This window comes from Eumetopias jubatus, unplaced genomic scaffold (genome assembly GCF_037043125.1).
Source record: "Eumetopias jubatus isolate StellerSeaLion01/CBP00866 unplaced genomic scaffold, mEumJub1_p1.0 scaffold_15, whole genome shotgun sequence".
NCBI lineage: Eukaryota > Metazoa > Chordata > Mammalia > Carnivora > Otariidae > Eumetopias > Eumetopias jubatus.
In genome coordinates this window covers 41,313,516-41,334,007 of record NW_028274821.1, presented here as the reverse complement: position 1 = coordinate 41,334,007, position 20,492 = coordinate 41,313,516, and the positions used below count along the sequence as shown (strand labels likewise).

General features: G+C 39.1%; 1 protein-coding gene and 1 pseudogene across 4 annotated transcripts in view; both read left to right on the top strand.

Annotated features, from left to right (window-relative positions):
• Positions 1-20,492, top strand: part of FREM1 (FRAS1 related extracellular matrix 1) — a 176,392-nt gene that overhangs the window by 73,873 nt on the left and 82,027 nt on the right. For all 4 annotated transcript variants that reach the window (XM_088018775.1, XM_028107286.2, XM_028107288.2 and 1 more), the window contains 6 exons: positions 1,075-1,242; positions 4,556-4,764; positions 7,262-7,355; positions 10,610-10,862; positions 15,449-15,643; positions 16,725-16,910. In XM_088018775.1, coding sequence (XP_087874901.1) covers positions 1,075-1,242; positions 4,556-4,764; positions 7,262-7,355; positions 10,610-10,862; positions 15,449-15,643; positions 16,725-16,910 — 1,105 coding nt within the window. The remainder of the gene's footprint in view (positions 1-1,074; positions 1,243-4,555; positions 4,765-7,261; positions 7,356-10,609; positions 10,863-15,448; positions 15,644-16,724; positions 16,911-20,492) is intronic.
• LOC114212468 (U4 spliceosomal RNA) lies at positions 20,055-20,133 on the top strand (annotated as a pseudogene).

Here is a 20,492-nt window from a genome sequence, read left to right as displayed (position 1 = left end):
TTTTTTGCATCATTTTGCCAGTAACAGAGCTCTGATTTACAGACCTGGTGCCTATGGTTTTATTCTAACACATTCAAGTAGTCTAGATCCTACCGTATTAGTTTCCTAGGGCTGCTGTAGGTACCGCAAACTGAGTGGCTTAAATAACAGACTTACTGTCTCGAAGTTCTGGAGGCTGGAAGTCTGAAGTAAAGGTGTTGGCAGGGTCGCAATTTTCTGAAACCCTGTGGGGGAAGCCTTCCTTGCCTCTTCTTTGGACTCTGACCTTCTTTGGCTTGTGGATCATCACTTCATTCTGCCTCTGTCATCCTGTGGCCATCTTCTCTCTATATGTCTCTCTCTTCTTATGAGGACACAGGTTATATTTCATGAAGGACTCACCCTTCAGTGTGACTACACCTTATCTTAACTGATTACAGCTGCAACAACCCCATTCCCAAATAAGGTCATATTCTGAGGTACTAGAGGTTAGGACCTCAACATATCTTTTTTTGGGGGAACGCATTCAACTTACAATACCTACTACCATCCCAAATCCTTCACCAACCTTCTCCCCCTTCCTGTGGACTGTTCCCTGAATACTCCCCTGAGAGTCACAGTAATGGTGATGAATACTTAGGCAGCAACTACCCCTGTCGGTAGGGCTAATTCTGCCTAATCTCACTGTAGTTAGATGATGCAAATGAGTATGTAAATCCCATGTGCTTAGTACTCTTATTTTATTATTTTATTTATTGTAGTGGTAAGGAAACAGAGGCCTCAGAAGTTTAAGTAACTTGACCAATATCACACAGCTAATTTATGGTGGAGCTGGGTTGAAATTCACATCTCCTGTCTTTTATAGAGTTGGCTGGCATCAAGCACTTGACATATTTACTTAATTTCTTTGTTCTTTTCCCTCCTGGTTTTAGAAAAAGCAATTTATAAAATAGAGGTTTTTGGACTCTTCAAAGTGATGATGTTGGCATTTCCAGTGTTGGATGTCAACATGATGGGTCTCGGAGACCTAGCTCTCTGAAAGTCTCTGATCCTTGCAGATGGGCACCCACGTGTCCATCTCGATTTGCTTTGCAGCATGCTGTGAACCACATGAAAGTGGCCTACATGCCACCCCTGCAAGATATAGGCCTCCATCCGCAACATGTCCAGTTTGCCTTTTCCATCAGTAACCAACATGGTGGCACTTTGCACGGGATCTGCTTTAACATTACAATTCTTCCAGTGGACAATCAAGTTCCTGAGGTATGTACAATGTTTGATGTGAAAGATAAAGAGGCGGGAAGACCTAAGGAAAGAAAAGAGAGACTTGAAGACTTACTGGAAATGCTAACTTTTCTTTAGGCTATTTTCCAGAACTTTTTAATTTTTCAGCTACAGTGTAGGAAAAAAAGCTTGGGGAGCGGAGTCTTTCACCTCCCAAGGGTCTTTCTGTCTAAAAGGTGAGATTTTCCAGTTCCTGAATTTGGCATTATTTTCAAAGCTTTATCAAAACCTCTTTCCTTTCTTTTCCTTTCTGCTAAGCCTCACATGCTGATCAGGGGACGGGGATTAAGTTATGGGTGTCTTAACAACCGGAAGGACTTATTTACTCTCATTGCAGGCCAACTCTATGCTCTCTTAATTTTTCAAATGACTTAAGATGGGTTCTTTTATCCTCTCCCATCCCAGCCCCAGTGTTGACATAAACGGTCAAGCAGTTGGGTCTCTTATTAAAACTGAACTACAAAGATGATGCTACCTTGTGCATCTTATCTGTGAGGCTGGACTTCATAATCAAAGTTTGTTCCAAACCCCATCAGAGGGCTAGACTTAACTTGTGTGGCTATTCCTGGGCTCATTTTCCCCTCAGAGGTGGGAAGACAAGGTAGGAAGTGGAGGGATGAGAACCCATACGTGTCTCATCCCTAAGGAAAGAGGTCACCTTCCAGGTACCTACCTGGAGGACAGCTGGGAGCCCTGAGGCTCTCTTTCCAGCTCCTTCCTCCCCATCTCTACATCTGCCGGAAGTTGGAGGGCAGAGGTCTCACTCTGAGGGACCAAGGGGCTTACCCAACCCACCGAACTGTTCTGATAGAGCCAAACAATACTTTTAATTAATGAGTTGCCAACATTTACACATCAGGAAGTTTCATATCAAGTCTGGCTTTCTGGCTTCTCTTGAAAATTTGGGAACTCTAGGAACAGTGAACTCACTTACCCTCAGCAGCAGCTGCCTGGGCCTGTTCTCCAGGCTCCAAAGGCCCCACCCAGCTCAGCACACTCACTTACATTGCTGGCCTGCCCCCTCAGGCCTCTGAACTTGCCATATTTGGCAGAAGATGCACCAAAGAGCTCACACAAAAGACAAAAGAATCTGAACTGTATTCTTTGATTCCTTCCCTGTCAGGGACCAGATCACATTCCCTGTGGAAGAAAGTTTAGAATGTCTGTTAATTTGATTAGATCTTATTCAGACCATTCTTTTCTGTGTATGAGATACATGCCCTGAATTAGCCCAGCATCTAAAGAAGCCAAAGCTTTTTCTAAAACAATCACGGAGAGAAGTAGTGTTTTATGCAACGCAACCCAAACGTCTTGCTAGAGAAAAATGATCTGTGGAGAAAATGAGAAAACTAGAAAAGGTGAAGTGAGCAGTTACCTCCCTCATCTGAAGGTAGATGGAATAGTTATGAGGACTCAGGGCTAACGTGGCAGAGTTGGCTCTTTTTCCTATACTGTATGGGACAAATGAAATCATACCTTAGAGAACTGAGACCATTAGAAATAAAATTTAAAAATGAGTAGCTCTAGTGAAACCAGTCAGGCGAGTGGTTTCCTGGTGTGAAATACCCACAGATAGCTGAGTTGAGTAATAACCACGAGGATATATTAATATGATGCTCACGGGAAGGCCCCAAAACCTAAGTACTAGGTTTGGGCAGAGACTGAAAAGTTAGTGATGAATGAGTTGGGGCAAATTAGCCTTATGCTTTTATTTTTTGAAAGCCGCCCTAAAAGGCATATATATTTTAAAACCCCAGAGTATAGCAGAGTATATCCCTTGAAACATTCGCAACTCGGGGTATTAATTGATGCAACTTGGTAATCAAGGAGGCTAGCAGATATGGACCTTGTTTCAAAAATAATGCTCCTCTTTTAATAACAGGAATATTCTTTCTTTCTTTCTCCTACAAACAGTAAAAATGTAGGAGTAAGGCATGTGGGAAGGATGGGGGTGAGAGTCGTTGTAGGGAGAGAAGAGAAGTCTTGTTTTATGTTTTCCTTTGCTAGTAGAGGTAGTTTATTGAAGAATAGAAGGCAAGTGTCTCAGGGTGGTTGTTCTCAAAATTTCCATGACCCAGGGGGGCTGCCTTGGGGCAACTGCACCCTGGTGGGCAGGAGGATACAGCAGGGCTCTGAGTGGAGACTGTGACTTCCCCTTGCTCACTTCCCTTTCCTCTGCCTATCTCCTACCCCCCCCCAACTTTTTCCTCAGGAACATTCTCCTTTCTGGGAGTGGCAGCTGATCTGAAGAGAGTGGCTTCTTCCTTGAAGAATGCTGTATCCTCACATGGGTGAGGCACTCACCTCAGACTTTTTGCAGGGGACCTTCAGAGCCCACGATTGGTACCCCACCTCTATCTGCTTGCTTTTACTTCTGTGTAGTAATATGAATTTGGGAGAATGATAGGCTAAACAAAGTTCACCAATTTTTCTACTTGCAGGACCTCAGAACATCGAATATGCTTACACGCCTTATAAACCTCCAAGGTGAAGATATTGTACACAACTGTTCTCAAGCCTTATTTGACCATAGAACACTTCTTGCCAAGTCCCAATGTAGCAATTTTTTGAAAGCTGCCCTAAAATGTGGAGGGGTACTTAACTTAATCCCCAGTCCTTCTTACTTGCTTTTTACTTTCAAATGAATTGTTGGTTGAGTAGTGGGTTTTTTGGTCATCAAAAGTTATCTTTATAGCTTAATTATTTGTCTGATGTTTGAATAAAATATTTCCTGTAGAATCTTTGATCTCCAGTCTTCTGCTCTACTTCCATCTGTAAAATACTCATTATAATTGACACTTAGAAGCTCCAAACAATTTCCCAAATCTTTAAGAATTTTTAGGGTGAAAAAAGGGATGGATTCTTTCTTCTAGGGGAATTTGATATAATTGTTGTTCATTTTCTAGGTGAAGGTATATATGTATCCAGCAATGGTGGGTGTGGACATGATGATGGATGTTACTATTTTCTTTATTTAGCACCAGTAGTAACTAGTTTGGTTGCTGTTTCCACTATACGGGGGTCTGAGGTAAATGAAATGTAGATACTTTCATGGTTATGAATCCGCCTTACTTCTTTGTATACCTCAATGCTTAGAATTGGAAATGTTTAGTAAAAAATATTTTTCAGCCAAGAGGTTCAGCTATGAACTTGTCTCCTTTACCACATCCTTAAAAAATTAATTGACGCGCATGTGAAGGTGGTACTAGAAGTTTTCTGTTTATTTAATGAGCTCGGTCTTCAGGGATAGTTCATGGAACAAGACCTTGAATGTTTTCTTCCTTCTTTTTAGGTGTTTACCAATCCCCTGAGAGTGACTGAGGGAGGTCAATGTGTCATCAGCACAGAGAATGTCCTGGTTTCTGATGTGGATACCAAACTGGACAACATCTGCCTCTCCCTACAAAGACTGCCTCAGTGTGGAAGGGTGGAGCTGGATGGATTTCCTCTAAACACAGGAGGCACATTTTCTTGGGGAGACCTCCGTGCCTTAAAAGTTAGGTTAGAACATTTCCTGGATTTCTTTTTTGATATGCTTTGACCTTCATCTGGATCAGTTGTGAGGCAGAGTAAGAGAAAGAAATTTGTTCAACTTTTTCAGCGGTGTCAGCATGCCAATTAATACTTCCAAGGGTCAGTTGAAAATTAGAAATGACAAAATTTAATTTCCCTCCAGACATTTTCTTTTAATCTGGCTTGCTTGTACCAGTGGGAATGACTTTTTGGATATTTGAACAACAGAAATTAATTACCGTGAATATTAAATTTGCTGCAACTGTACATATCACAAGAGGTAATAGCCAAACTAGATATAGACTGAAATAATCTATATGGCTAACCTATATAGTTGAACTTAGCTTTAAGAAGAGTCAATTTCACAACTGTGGAAACTCTGGGATAAAATTCTGTTGATCAGTATCTTTAATGTAAATTTTTATTCCATTCTACTGGGAAGGGACTTACAGGCAAACATGTAGGGTAGGCTGGGAAGGTAGAGCATGGAGTAGTTGGTTTTCTGACAGTCAGAGAGAGAGAGCAATTCATTTCTCAAGGTCCTACAGCAGTTCCCCTCACCTTGAGGTCTTTCATTTCTTCTACCTACTGCAGTTCTATAACTGCAAAATTACAGAATTTCATAAGATGCCTTTTCTGTAAAGCAATGCAAGGTACTCAAAAGCACAAATCAGGTAGACAGTTATACTAGTTGACTTATTATTTATAAGTTCAAATTGTAAATGGGAATTTTGACCTTTCAGAAGGTATTAGGCATCAAATGCTTAATTCCACTCTTGAAATTTGACTAGGAGCTTGGATTTGTGCATAGGAAGATCAATTTCATCTGAAATTCAGTTTAGTTAAGTTTATTCACAGTCTCCAATATCTTGACTTTTTCCACTACCCACTCCTATTCTCATTAAAATTTCCTTCTTTTTAGGGTTCTCAGCTCTTAGTTACATGTGAGAACAAGAGCTCTGTTTAGGTGATTCTTACTAGGGAGTGAATGATGGATAGAAAAAAAAGTACTGGTATCTGCCAGTGCATATAATTCAAGGACTCTTTGATAGACTTGCCATTATGTTTCCCCCCCATTTAATCTTTATAGTAATCAAGCCTGACAAGGTAGATTGTTGTATTCTCATGTTATAGTTGAGGAAACTAAGAGGTTGAAGTCACTCAGCTAGTATGTGGAGGAGTCTGGTTTTGAAAATTCTGTTCGATTCCATAGCCATGCCTTTGGATGTGTACTCCTAGATTCCACTTGGCCCTTTTGGGGTATTAGCATGGTAAGATAGGATTAGTACATTATCACATACCCATTTTTGATGAAAATATCAGGGAGCATAGGAGGAAGTGTGTGGGCGGGGTACTGGGGTTGGGAGGTGGACCTTCTTCACCATTGGAATGGAATCCCAAACCTGAGTCCCTACCCAGTGTGTGGGTGAGACTAGTCCTGAGTACAATACCTTTTAGCTCTGGGATTTTTTTTCATATGTAAGTTTTATATATGTTTGATATACTTTTTTATTTTTAGATTTATTTATTTGAGAGAGAGAGAGCGTGAGCAGGGTAAGGGCGGGGGGAGGGGAGAGAAGCTCAAGCAGACTCCCCCTTGAGTGTGAGCCCAAAGCAAAGGGTTGATCCCAGGACCCTGAGATCATGACTGGAGCCGAAACCAAGAGTTGGATGCTCAACCAACTGAGCCACCCAGGCGCCCCTCAATATACTAATTTTTATGTAACTTTTAATTTTATTTCCTAGGGCTTATTTCCTATCTTGAACAAATCATTAATAAGCTAAAAATTTGGCTCAATTCAACAGCTGTTTAGAACTTGCCACGTATCACTACAGTGGTTGGAGAGTAGATGAAAAGTCTTGAATTAGACAGTTCTGTTATAAAACTTGACTGAAAATTAAAGGAAAGTAGGGCCAAAGCTAAATCAAGGAAGAATATTTTTAAGTCTGGAGAGATTTGAAAATCTTTATAGGTTGAGTGAAAGAGAGCTAGTAAATAGAAGAGGGAAAATGGCAGGAGAGAGGCAATAAATAATTCATAGATCAGAGTTGTAGAGAAGAGCTGAATAGATCAAAAACACAAGCAGAAAGATTAGGCTTAAAAGTAAGGGAGGAGGGGGCTCATCAAGATTCACAGTGTCCTACTTTTATCTGTCTACTGTCTGTCTCAATCACCCCCTGGCCCCAGCCTTGTGTAAGTAAGCAGAACTACACCAACTGGTTCCCGTTGCCACAGTGGCAACCTGAAGGACTGATTTTGGATTGAGGGACAAATTGTGAATGCATACAGTACATTTTTCCAGGGTGGAGCAAATTTTTTACATTCAGGGACACTTGAGTAGTTAAGTGTGTGACTTCATGATTATGTTATGTTTTTTGTTATTCATTTATTGACCATGTGGCCAAAGCCATGGAGGAGCTTTTGAGTCAGACATCTACTGTCACAGTGGCCTTGAGGGGCTAGTGGCAAATATCATCCCCACAGGTATCAGCATGATGGATCTGAGAGACTTCAGGATGACATATTCTTGGAGGTCACAGATGGCACGAATTCAGCAGAATTTGTTCTACATGTTGAGGTGGGTAGAAAGTTTCCTCCCTCGTTCATATGGAAGTAAAGCGTCTGGTTTGGAAGCCTTTTTTTTTTTTTTTTTTTTTTTGAGAATGAGAGAGAGAGAGGGAGAGAGAGCACGCAAGTGGGGTGGGGATGGGCAGAGGGAGAGGGAGAGAATCTTAAGCAGGCTCCACACTCAGGGCAGAGCCTGTTGTGGGGCTCGATCCCACGACCCTGACATCAAGACCTGAGCCGAAATCAAGAGTCGGATGCTCAACCGACTGAGCCACCCAGGCCCCTGGTTTGGAAGCCTAAGAGTTCCTGATAGAAGTTGAAACATGTGGACTTCAAGAGCATACCCTGCTATGTCTGAAGGTGTCAGGACAGGCAATAGACAGCAAAGTTATATTGGTTAAATGGGCATACTGCTTTCTCTTTCTAATCCATTTAAAGATTAAACCACTCGGACCTCAAACCCAGATACTTAATTTAAAAACCAGTTGGTTCTGTGTGTAAATTGATTCTAGTATTTTTGAGCTGTAACACTCTGAGATATTTAGCAGCTGGCATCACTGGACTTTTCCCTCTTGTGTGGAAGAAGCCATGTCTCTGTGTGTGTGATGCCCCTTTATGAGTTCCCGTCCTATACACTCCTTTCTGAGATCTATTAGAAATGATTACGTTCCCCCTTTTGACAAATGCTGAAAAAAATCTGCACATTAAGGTTGATGGGAACCCCTGAGTTTCTCTGTTGTGTGACCACTTCAGCCAGTAAAAAAAAAAGTCACAGGATTTGCAGGTATTTATAGTTAGTAACAAAGGAAGGTCTGCAGAAAGAATTATCATGCTCCTTTTACTTTTATCTGCCAAATTCTATTTCTGTTTGAATTTTGTCAGATCTTTATGATATGAAATTATAATTAGTGATAATGTGTTTGTATGACATTTTTATGGTTAATAATTAAGAATGATTACATCCACCTAGTATTTTTAAGAAGTAGAAGGAATTATCTCTGGCACAGGGCAGTAGAAGAGAAGGAATTAGCTCCATTTTATAGGCAAGAAAACTTAGGTTCAAGAAGTTTCCATGACTTGCCCAAATCATTCCTTTGACTGTGTAAACAGTTTGTTTGTTGTTACTTTTTAGATAAAAGGGCATGGCCCTTGGAAGCCAACCAGAAGTACAGGTAATTTTTGGACAATTATGTGTGATTGTTTTCTATCCAGGAAGAATGTTTTAAATTCTGTTGCCTTTGGATTATCCATTTGAAAGCTGAGGCTATTTTGTATTTTGTAAGGTGGTTATCATGGATGTATTGGTGACATTCATCAAATAGAGTCAAGAATAGTGATAAAGAGGGTCTTTAATGAATCCACTCAGAGGACTTGAACAAAGGTATTGTTTCCTAATAAGCCAATAGAAAATAGAATAGAGTATGGCATACTTTTTTTTTTTACCTTTGATTAAATAAATCAGTCTGAATTTCTATTACCCCATCCCTCTACCCTTTAAAGGAAAATATGAAAATAATTTCATGTATATTTTTTGTAGAGTTGTTAGCCTGTTTAAATAGCAGGGTATTCAGATCGTATATACATATTTACCTTCATTCATTTATTTACTCCATAAATATTTAAAAAGTGCCTTCTATAGGCCAGTTCCTATGCTAGATGCTTGGGATATGATGATGAACATGACAAAGAAAGTCTCTGTTCTGTTAGAGATTATAGGCAGGGGATGAAGGCAGACATTAAATAGATTCTCACGGAAATAATTGATTAGTTAAAATGTGCCTGTGTTCTACAAATAAATGGGGTGCTAAAAGAGAGGAACGGTAGAAGTCCCTAATGAGTCTGAGTTGTCAAAGAAGTTTTCTCTGAAGAATCCATGTGTAATCTGAAGGAGAGAGTAGCCGAGCCAAGAGCTGAGGGCTGACCCTACAGAGCCACGGGGCAGAGAGAACACGCAGAGACGGTGCAAAGATCGGACGTGGGAGGAACTCAGTGTCTTCTGGTGAAAAGGCAGTGGGGAGACAGAGGCACCCTATTGCATGAAACGAGGCCTAAGACATCCTTGGAGCAGCGCTAGGAAGCCGCTGAAGGTCCCCATAAGGCAGTGACTTGACGAAAGCCACATTTTAAAAGGTGAAACATTTACATGATCTGAAGAGAAACCAGAGTTAGGAAAGCCACATTTTAAAAAGATCCCTGTGGCTGAAGCGAGGGGGCAGGAAATGTGGGGTTGAGAGTATCCACAGGCCGGACTTGATAACTAAACGAGCAGCACACACACCAAGTTGCGACTGGACCTCAGAGGCAGATTGTCTTTCATTCCGATTTAAAAGACTTGCCTTTTGGGGGCACCTGGGTGGCTCAGTTGGTTCAGCCCCTGACTCTTGATTTCAGCTCTGGTCAGGATCTCAGGGTCGTGAGATTGAGCCCCGAGTGGGGCTCCACGCTCAGTGTGGAGTCAGCTTGGGATTCCCTCTCCCTCTGTTGTGTGACCACCTCTGCCCTTCCCCCTGCTTGCGCTCTCTCTCTCTCTTTCTCAAATAAATAAATCTTTTTTAAAAATTAAAAAACAATAAAAGACTTGCCTTTTCAAGTGTCTGCATCATCCTGTTAGATTCGGAGAGCCAGAGTGGACCCATATTGCTCTTTTTTCCCCTTTCTACTTAGAGCTTTATTTTCATGACAATGAGAGAAAAATGTTTTGTCAAGTTGAAGCCTGGGATTGATTTAATGGTTATAGAGTTTCAGAGTTAACTCAAAATGTTCGAAATAAGCTGCTGCTTATTCTAAGTTTGGAGAAACTTCCTGGGTGGCAGGGAGTTGAGGGTCGATGAAAGCTTTGTAATCGCCAAATAATTTGAAATATAAATAACTCTGATGTGGTAAATATAAATGCATCAGACCACAAGGACCAGATTTCCTCTGGAATATGTGTGAATATAACGAAGGAGGATAGGGACTTTAGTGAAGACTGCTTTGTATTACATTTATATTTTGTCTCTCTAGAAACAAATGAGAGCTTTGAGTCCCAAACCATAACCATATTCTTCCATTCCTACCTCAAATGCCTCTCATGTTGGCCATTTCTTACAAGATGGTTCATATGGGGAAAAGATACAGCCTGCTTGGCCAAATTCCATGGCTATTGTTTCTTGTGTCTGGAAGATCGAAAATGCCTGTCACTCCGACGATGAGCTATGGTTTACCAGTTGGGCAATTTGTCATTGCTTTCTTTTTTCTTGAAAACATGCATTTTTTTTCCCCTAGGTATTCCCTGTAAATGATGAGCCACCAATCCTAAAGGCTGACCTCATCCCCATGATGCATTGCTCAGAGGGCGAAGAGGTGGTCATCACCTCTGAATACATTTTGGCTACTGATGTGGACAGTGATGACTTGAAGCTGATGTTTGTGATTGCTCGAGAGCCTCAGCATGGTGTGGTGAGGAAAGCTGGAGTCACAGTGGATCAGTTCTCTCAGGGAGATGTCATCTCAGGGGCTGTGACATACAAACACACGGGTGAGTGACCACACAGTGACCAGTGTGAGTGAGCAGATGCAAGCACCACCACAGAGTCGTAACCCCGCTCCTTGCTGGGGGCTCGAATAATCGAACAGTCTTAATGCTTGCTTCCTTTAAAAAAGAAGCAGCAGAAGCAGCAGTCTGTATCCCCTTTTGTAAGTATAATCACCATATTTAGAGGGATTTCTGATCTCAGTAATGTAATGAATTTCAGAATGGCGAAGGAGCATGTATTATTGCTGCTTTGTTTCTGATGCTTCTGCCTTAGACCTTTAATTCACCCTGGGTTGTCTGCATTCCTTTTTGATCAATTTGAAGAAGACTTTATTTGACCATCACAGCTTTGGGATCCATACATCATAGCAGAAATGCCTGAAGTAAGCACCCTCCGATAATTATAATATTAATTTTAAGGGGCACTTGGCTGGCTCAGTTGGTAGAGCATGCGACTCTTGTTCTTGGGGTCATGAGTTCGAGCCACATGTTGGGCACAGATTACTTAATAAAAATTAAAAAAAAGTCTACTCGATCACCAGCTAGCTCCTAAGAAGTAACTTGTCTGCCTTTTGAGTTCCTGAAAAGCAAAGGTGATATCTTATGTTTTGGGTAGTGCCCACAGCAGTAGTCAGCAGTGGACACAGATTAGCGATACAGTAAACGCTTATTTATTAGCTTCATTCTTTCATTTCTGAAATCACATTATATTGTTACCCAAATGCATTTGTTCCCCCTGTAAAATGTTCGAATAAGGAAAATATTAATTCAACATCTGTTATCTGCAAGAGAGAGTACTGGGCATTGCAGGCTGCAAAGGAGTACAGTCCAGACTCAGCTGTGAAGGACTTTTAATGTAAATGGGTAGACGGACGCCCTCACATGCAAAGAGGACAGTATCCCATATCAGTACCTCATCGATCATTGCCCCTTGCACATCTTCTTATCTCTGGTTTGAGTGCACTTCCTCAGTAATAATACTGTATACTTCCCTAACCCCCTTTTACTGCTACTCGATTACAATTTCATGTGTCCTCATCCATATGCTGCTCTCATCTGTAGATTCTGTGGCAAGCAGGATGGGGTATAGAAGGCCAGGTGAGGGTGCAGGGAATAGGAGGTATCAGAATTCCAATCGCTTTCTTATTTGAGAACACAGGGAGGATACATCAGTGAGTGGGAGAGGGATCCCAGGGTGGGGGATTGAGATAGAGAAGGATGAATTTGGAAACGGGTGGGGGAGGTATGGTGAAATAGCATTTTTATATGTACTTTGGAAAATGATGATTTATTAGGATACCAGTTGTTTTATGGTCAATTAGTTAGTAGGCCACATTTTAATCGCTCCGCCGGACATCTTTTTTTTGAAAAATGGTATCTCCTTATCTTCTTAAGTGTGTTTAGTCTTAGGAAGGGTTTCACTGCTTATTTTCCTGACCTGGGGAGCAGAGTCCACCTGCTCGATGCCCCTCAAGAGTCCACATCTAGGTGCTTCATTTTGATTTCCGCAATAGATCTCAGGTAGACTAGCAGAAAAGGGGCCACAGCCCAATGACTATTGGTCTGTGGGTTTTTACATAATTTTAACATCTGTGGTGGGCTAATGCAGCATAGATACATTAGGGGTGAGATGAAGCTGTCTTCTCTGCCAGTGCCTTGCTCCAAGTGCTAAACAACAGGTGTACATCCTTATAAATCCCTTTGGTGTGATAGCCACGTGAGGAAGTGTGAACTCATTTTTTTTTTCATAAGACCTAATAGGACACGAAGCAAATTACTTCAGATAGTTGGGTATTTTATTGTTGTTGTTGTGTTACTAAATTAGCAGAAACACTGCCAATTCGAAAGATGGTTTGTTATTTGAATGATATGTTTCCTGGTAACATTCTCCCAATGACTCAATTGGTAGTTCTTTAGCACTGTGTGGGAGAGAGTATAAAGAGTCACAGTACTACAAGACCCGAAGTTTCAATGGCTCTGTTCTTGCCTCTGTCTGTTGATTATAAAGGCCACCTGAGGATAATTTTGTCACCATTATTTTAGTTGCTTTCCATGATGATACAAATAATACTACCTGCCCATTTCAAAAAAGAAAAAAACTTGGGAAGTGTGGAAAGCATAAAGAAATCTTGAAAAATCACCTACTTACCTCTCAAAAATGATCACTCTTAACATTTCAGTATTGCAGTACTTTTTCTTCCTTTTTTAAAAAAAGATTTATTTATCTATTTATTTATTTATTTATTTGAGAGAGTGAGGGAGGGAGAGAGAGAGAGAGAACACGAGGTGGGGGGTTGTGGAGAGAAAAGGGAGAGGAACAAGCAGACTCCCTGCTGGGCAGGGAGCCCAACGTGGGGCTTGATCCCGGGACTCCAGGATCATGACCTGAGCCGAAGGCAGATGCTTAACTGACTGAGCCACCCAGGTGCCCCTGTATTCCTTCTTCTAATCATAATTTTTTACATAGTTGCCGATCATGTTGTATGTGCAGTTTTGTTGATTACTTTTTTCATTGAGATTATCAGCTAAAATGTTGATTCGTTATTAAATGTTATGAAGTTATTGTAAATGTAAGTTTTAAAAATCAAATAATGTTTTATGATGTAAAATGACATTATTAACCTGCTCTTCTCCCAACATTAAGCATGAAGTCATTCAAAAAAAGTTTGTAAAACAATGCTGTGGTTAACAGTTTTAAGTATAAATCATATCCTTAGACCATGCTCCATTCAAGGTAGAGAATTCTCTGCCCATGTTGTAGGCTTTTTTGTGACTAGATGTTCAGCCTGGTTTTCCAGCTTTTCTGTAAATGTAACGCTTCCATTATATTAAAACTATAGTTACCGAAGATACTATGTTTGCTTTTTTTTTTTTCTTTTTTCTTTAAAAAAGCTGTCTACTCTTCCTGGAATGATTTTTCCACTTCTCTTCTTGGCTCCCTCTCCCCGCAGGTCCTCCTTCTTCCAACCCAGTTCTCTGCCTCATCTGCCTGGTAAACTACTCATCATTTAATGCTCAGTGTAAAGCAAGCAGAGACATCTGGAAAGACTTCTCTGACTCTCTCTGCCATGTGTGCCCTGCCCCCATGTCCCTGTCCACCAAAACTTTCATCTTTCTTCACCCTCAGCCCCTTGTACATATTCAGGCTGAGATACATGAATTTTCCATTTAACTGGTAAAATAATGACTTAACGGTGGCAGTTTCATATGGTTTGTCTTAGTACATACATACACCTGTGATATTCTATAACCAAACTGCGTTTATTTCTTGACCATTAGATTGTGTCAGTGCCTGACACATAATAGGTCTTTTGGCATTTGACATTCTTTTGAACTGTCTTTTGACGCTTTCATAATGTCTGCCTGATTCTCTGCTGGAGCACCCAGAACATTAATGATCACATAGAAGCCATTAAATAATATATATTAGTGAATGAGGAATAAATGAGCTTTATGCCAATTTATTTTTTATAAATATGAATAGATAAGAAGCATCTTATTTTTTACTGCTCCTAAAGTTAAAGGCTGATTATTAATTCTAATTCTCTCCACGTCAACTTTATTTTTTCCTATGAGCCCAGTTTTCTCATTCTTCAATCATTTGACTGCTCAGTAATATCATCTCTTGATTTTCCTTGTCATTAAGTGGGTAGAATAATGCCAAGCACAGTACTGTGTAGATTTGACCAACGTGTCTTGTGAAAAGAGATGACTTCCCTGATCTTTTGTGCTCTCATCTCATGAAAACTCAAACAAAATAGCTGCCCTCTTGGTGCTTTCAAGATGATGCATGAGAATTACCAAAAGCACATCTGCAGAACTTTTATGTCCTCTGGATAGTCGACCTACCTCCGTGCTGTTAGTAACCCAAGAGCAGATCGGCCAGTTTGCTGATAAACTGTCTAATCTGACATTTTTTCCCCTTCTTCCTCTCACTGCTTCAGTTGGGGCCATATTAAATCCCATATGCATAGCCCTAAAGAGTAAAAGGAGAACAAAAATAAATGCCACTTTTTCCCTATGTCCTGTTGCTATCTTGCTAATGTTGGCTATTATATAATGAGGAAAATATTGAAACGAATGACAAAAATGTGGCTTGTCTTTCTATTTCACCTTCCCAGCTTCTTCTGTTTCTCCTCACTGTGGTGGTGTGGTTGATGGTTGTTCATTTAAGGTAGTTAATGTAAATGGGAAGACAATGCAGTTGGAAGGACAAGGGTGCCTTCTGCTCTCCCTGAGGTTGGTCCTAACACTAAACAATTAGGCAGGAAGAATGAAACCATCACTAGTCAAGCTTTGTGCCTCTCCCTTGTTCATTTGTGAACTGTCAGACCCTCGTTAGCCCCTTTTGCCCCTCCATGTGGTGAGAGATGGCTGTCAAGGATTTCACCAGAGGCAACAGACGGGCAAGCATTTTTTCGTTATTTTCATGACTGTTTCCTTTCATAGTGATAAAACTGAGTTTTACATGTTAGCCACCTAAGATCCTTTCCTCGCCACTCTTGCTTATAGAAGAGGTGTAGGTAGATTTCATCTTAGTATCCTCTACTTTTAAAAAGTCAGGTTTCAGCTATAGTTGTGTCTTCCAGGTGGTGAGATTGGCCTGGTGCCTTGTTTTGATGCCATTACATTGGTGGTTTCGGATGGAGAAGCTGGCCCTTCTGTGAATGGCTGTTGCTACAATGGGCCTCATCCATCTGTTCCTCTTCATGAGTCCTTTCCAGTGTATGACCTCAATATCACGGTACATCCAGTGGACAACCAATCACCTTCAATTGCAATAGGTGACCATGTTTTTTTCTATTATAGTTCCCTTATCTCATCTCTTGTCATACCTGTGGTTTAGTGAAATAATGCACTTGAATTATAGTTAAAATGGAAAACTACCATGCAGAATTGCCTGCGAGAATTGCCTCCACACAACTTATGGAAAACTCCATATTTATAAAAGATTACAAGGCAAAAGAATTTATTTGTTTAAAAATGTGGGTAATTCTGTATGGAGAGAGAATGCAAGTGTGTTTGCAAGTGAGTGAGTGTGTGTGTGTTGGGATGAGGACAACACTGGAATCCTCAAATATTCTGGTTTTATTTCACGTGGGAAAATATCATTAGCCTGCTGGAGAGAGAGTAATTTATTTTATCCATAATAATTTCTATTAGAGCAGAATGAAAATACCAGAGACCATTTATATACCTTTAACCTTATTTGCTTTTTAGAAAGTCATAGCTTAAAAGGCATTATGTATATGTTCTGTCTCTTAGAAAAAAAAAATACAAGCATATGTATGGATGTTATTGTAATTTGCAAACTATCTCCCAAGCAATGTTCTGGAAAGGAAGCATTATCCCTGCAGAATAATTAAGCACCAAGGCATGAAAAAATGTTCGTTATGAGCAATTCATAATAGCTCGCAGGCAATTAACGCTCTGACAAACAGAGGTAACAACTGATCTTGAAGAGTACATAAACTACATTTAGTGGCTTATCATTAAAACAGTTTGGCAATTCTTATTTTCATTTGTCACTTCTATAGAGACACAAGGGAAATCAGAGTTCCTTGAGAATGACTAAAGGGCTGTGCTAGAGCATTTAGTATTTCTGCTGTCTTTCCATTATTGTCTGGCTTGCTTGTACAAGAAAAAAAATATAATTCCACAAGTCAAATTAAATTCCACCCATTACCCCTGAATATTTTCACTGTAAGGAGAAATTATGCCAAAGGAAATGAACATCTCCCATGGAAGTATATTTGCATATGCGCGGCTTCTCTGAATTGGAATTGCAATCACTCCCTTTTGTCTTCGCTATTCTGATTAGAGGATTTCACCCTAAGTCATAAGTGCGTTGTTGTTTGCATGCAGGTACCATGTTCGTGGTAGATGAGGGTTTCTCTGCAGCCGTTACCATTAACCATTTGTCTGCCACTGACCCTGACACTGCAGCAGACGACTTGGAATTTGTTTTGGTTTCTCCTCCCCAGTTTGGCTACCTTGAGAACACGCTTCCTTCTGCAGGTTTTGAAAAAAGCAATATGGGCATAAGCATAGGTGAGTCATGGCTTCCTGATCGGTGATAACTTGCCTAGGTCTATGGATCCGACCGGCCAGATCATGCTTAATGACTGAGTAGGAACTTCAGAAAGGTTCAAAGCACTACGTACACTCAAGGAATTATTATTATAGTGAATACTTTTGAATATTATTGTTTTTCATTTTAATTTTCTATTTTGAATTGCCCCACATATGGGAGTTTACTTCAAACTAAATGGAAATTTCACTTATCAAAACTGTAAGAATAAATATGGAAGAAAGAATGTTTTAAAAGACCTTCAGAGCAACACAGAATACTGTGATAGAATAAATCTGGTGGGAGCTTATAGATCTCCTTCTCTTAATCTTTTAGCACTTTTAGTAGACATTGGCAGAAAAGATTAGGATGTGTATCATGGATGTAACAGAGAGAGCCTGAAATGTTGAAGGTGATGACTTTAAATTTTGGAACCAAAATGTATCTCAGATATTTAAGTAGCCCTTGTGTTTCAGGCAGTAACAACTGAAACAAAAACAGACACCCAAATCAAAATTATTCAAATGCAACACTTTATTTATTTATTCAAAGACAACACCTTAGAAATAAATGAACTAGATGATTCTTTAAGCATCTTTTGGGGCATATCCAGTTTAAAGGTTTAAGATTAATTGAATTAATAGAATGACTGATTGGATAGAAAAAAACAAGACCCAGCTACACGCTGCCTACAAGAGACTAATGTCAGCTTCAAGGACACACATAGGCTCAAAATGAAGGTATGAAAAAAAATATTTCATGCAAATGGAAACCAAAAGAGAGAAGGGGTACTTATAACAGATAAAATGGACTTTATGTCAAAACTATAACAAGACACATAGGTTACTGTAAAATGATAAAGGGGTCAATTCATCAAGAGAATATAACAATTGTAAAATTATATGCATACAAATTGGAGCACCTTAAAATATTAAGCATATGCTAACAGATCTGAAGGAAGTAATGACAACAATGCAATCATAGTAGGAGACTTCAGTATTCCACTCTCAACAGTGGATAGATCATCTGCCAGAAAAATCAACAAGGGAACAGTGGACTTAAATTGTATATTAGACCAAATGAACCCAGTAGACATATACAGTACATTCCATCCAACAAAAGCAGAATACACATTTTTCTCAAGTATGTGTGGAACCTTCTCCAGGATAGATCATATGATACATCACAAAACAAGTCTTAGCAAATTTTAAGAGTGAAATCATACCAACTATCTTTTCTGACCACAATGGTATGAAATTAAAATCAGTAACAGAAGGAAAAGTAGAAAATTCACACATGTGTGTAATTTAAGATACTCCTGAGCAACCAGTGGGTCAAAGATGAAATTTTTAAAAATCCTGAATTCTTATCACAGGAAAATTTCTTTTCCTTTTTTTTCTTTCTTTTTTAAATCATATCTATATGAGAAGATGGATGTTAGCTGAACCTATTGTAATCAGTTCACAATATATGTAAATCAGACCATCATGCTCTACACCTTAAATTTACACAGTGATGTATGTCAATTATTTCTTAATAAAACTGTAAGAAAATAAATAAAATCTTGAAACAAAAATGGAAACACATACCAAAATATCTAAGATGCAGCAAAAGCAAGGCTAAGAGGGAAGCTTATAGTGACAAATGCTTCCATTAAAAAAGAAAAAAAAGATCTCAAATAAACAACCTAACTTTATAACTCAAGGAACTAGAAAAATTAAGAAAATAAGCCCAAAGTTAGCAGAAAGAAGGAGGCAAGAAAGATCACAGTAAAAATAAGTGAAATTGAGATTGGAAAAACAGTAGAAAAGATTGATGAAACTAGGACATGGTCTTTCAAAAGGATAAACAACATTGGCATACCTTCACCTAGACTTACCATGAAAAAGAGAGGACTTAAATAAATAAAACTTGAAATGAAAGAAGAGATAATACAACTGATATCACAGGTATACAGAGGATCATAAGAGACTACTATGAACAATTATACATCAACCAACTAGACAACCTAAAAGAAATGGATAAATTCCTAGAATCATACAATCTACCAGGTCTGAATCATGAACTAGAAACCCTGAATAGACCAATAATAAGTAAGGAGATTTAATCAGTAATTCAAAACCTCTAACAAAGAAAAGCCCAGGACCAGATGTCTTTACAGGTTCTATCAAATTTTTAAAGAAGAAAAGAGGAAAACTCCCAAACTCATTTTATAAGACCAGAATTACCCTGATACCAAAGCCAGGTAAGGATACTATGAAAAAAAAAAACAACAAAAAACCACAGACCAATATCCCTGAAGAATATAGATGCAAAAATTCCCCACAAAATATTAACAAACTGAATTCAGTAGCACATTAAAAGAATCATACACCATGATCAAAAGGAAATTATACCTGGGATGCAAGGATGGTCAACATATGCCAGTCAATAAATGTGATACACCATATTGATAGAAAAGACAAAAATTCTATGATCATCTCTACAGATATTAAAAAAGCTTTTGACAAAATTCAACAATGTTTTATGATAAAAACTCTCAACAAATTGGGTATAGAAATAATGTATCTTGACATAATAAAAGCCATATATGACGAATTCACAACTAGCATCATACTCAACAGTGAAAAGTTAAAAACTTACTCTCTAAGATAAGGACCAAAACAAGTGTGCCCACTCCTTCCATTCCTATTCAACATAGTATTGAAAGTCCCAGCCAGAGTAATTAGGCAAGGAAAAGAAATAAAAGACATAAAAATAAAAGGAAGAAGTAAAATTGGCTCTGTTTGGGGATGATGTTATATGTAAAAATTTTTTAAAGGTTTCACCAAAAAACTGTTAGAACAAGTCAGCAAATTAAGTAGTTTTAGGATACCAAATGAACATAAAAAGATCAGTTGTATTTCTGTACATCAATGATGAACTACCGGAAAAAGAAATAAAATTATTTCATTTACAATAGCATCAAAAACAATAAAATACTTAAGAATAAGTTTAACCAAGGGAAGTGAAAGATTTATACACCAAAAACTGGAAGACATAGACTTGAAATCTTGATGGAAGAAATTGAAAAAGACACAAACAAATGGAAAGATATATTCGTGAATCAAAAGTGTTAATGTTGTAGCTTTGCGCAGTGGCAGTATCGTGGCCAATGAGGTTTATCTGAGGCGCGATTATTGCTAATTGAAAAGTGTTAATGTTGTTAAAATGTCCATACTACCCAAAGCCATACTACCCATTCAAGGTAATCACTATCAGAATTCAAATGACATTTTTCACAGAAATAGAAAAATCAGTCCTAAAATTTCTATGGAACCTTGAGTTGCCAAAGCAATCTTGAGAAAGAACAAAGCTGGAGTCGTCATGTTTTCTGATTTCAAATTATATTACAAAGCTATAGTAATTAAAACTGGTGTTGGCATAAAAACAGGCATGTAGCTCCATAGAACAGTATAGAGAGCTCAGAAGTAAGTCCACTCATATATGGTCATTTAATTTATGACAAAGGAGCCAAGAATATACAATGGGAAAAGGACAATAAATGGTGTTGGGAAAACTGG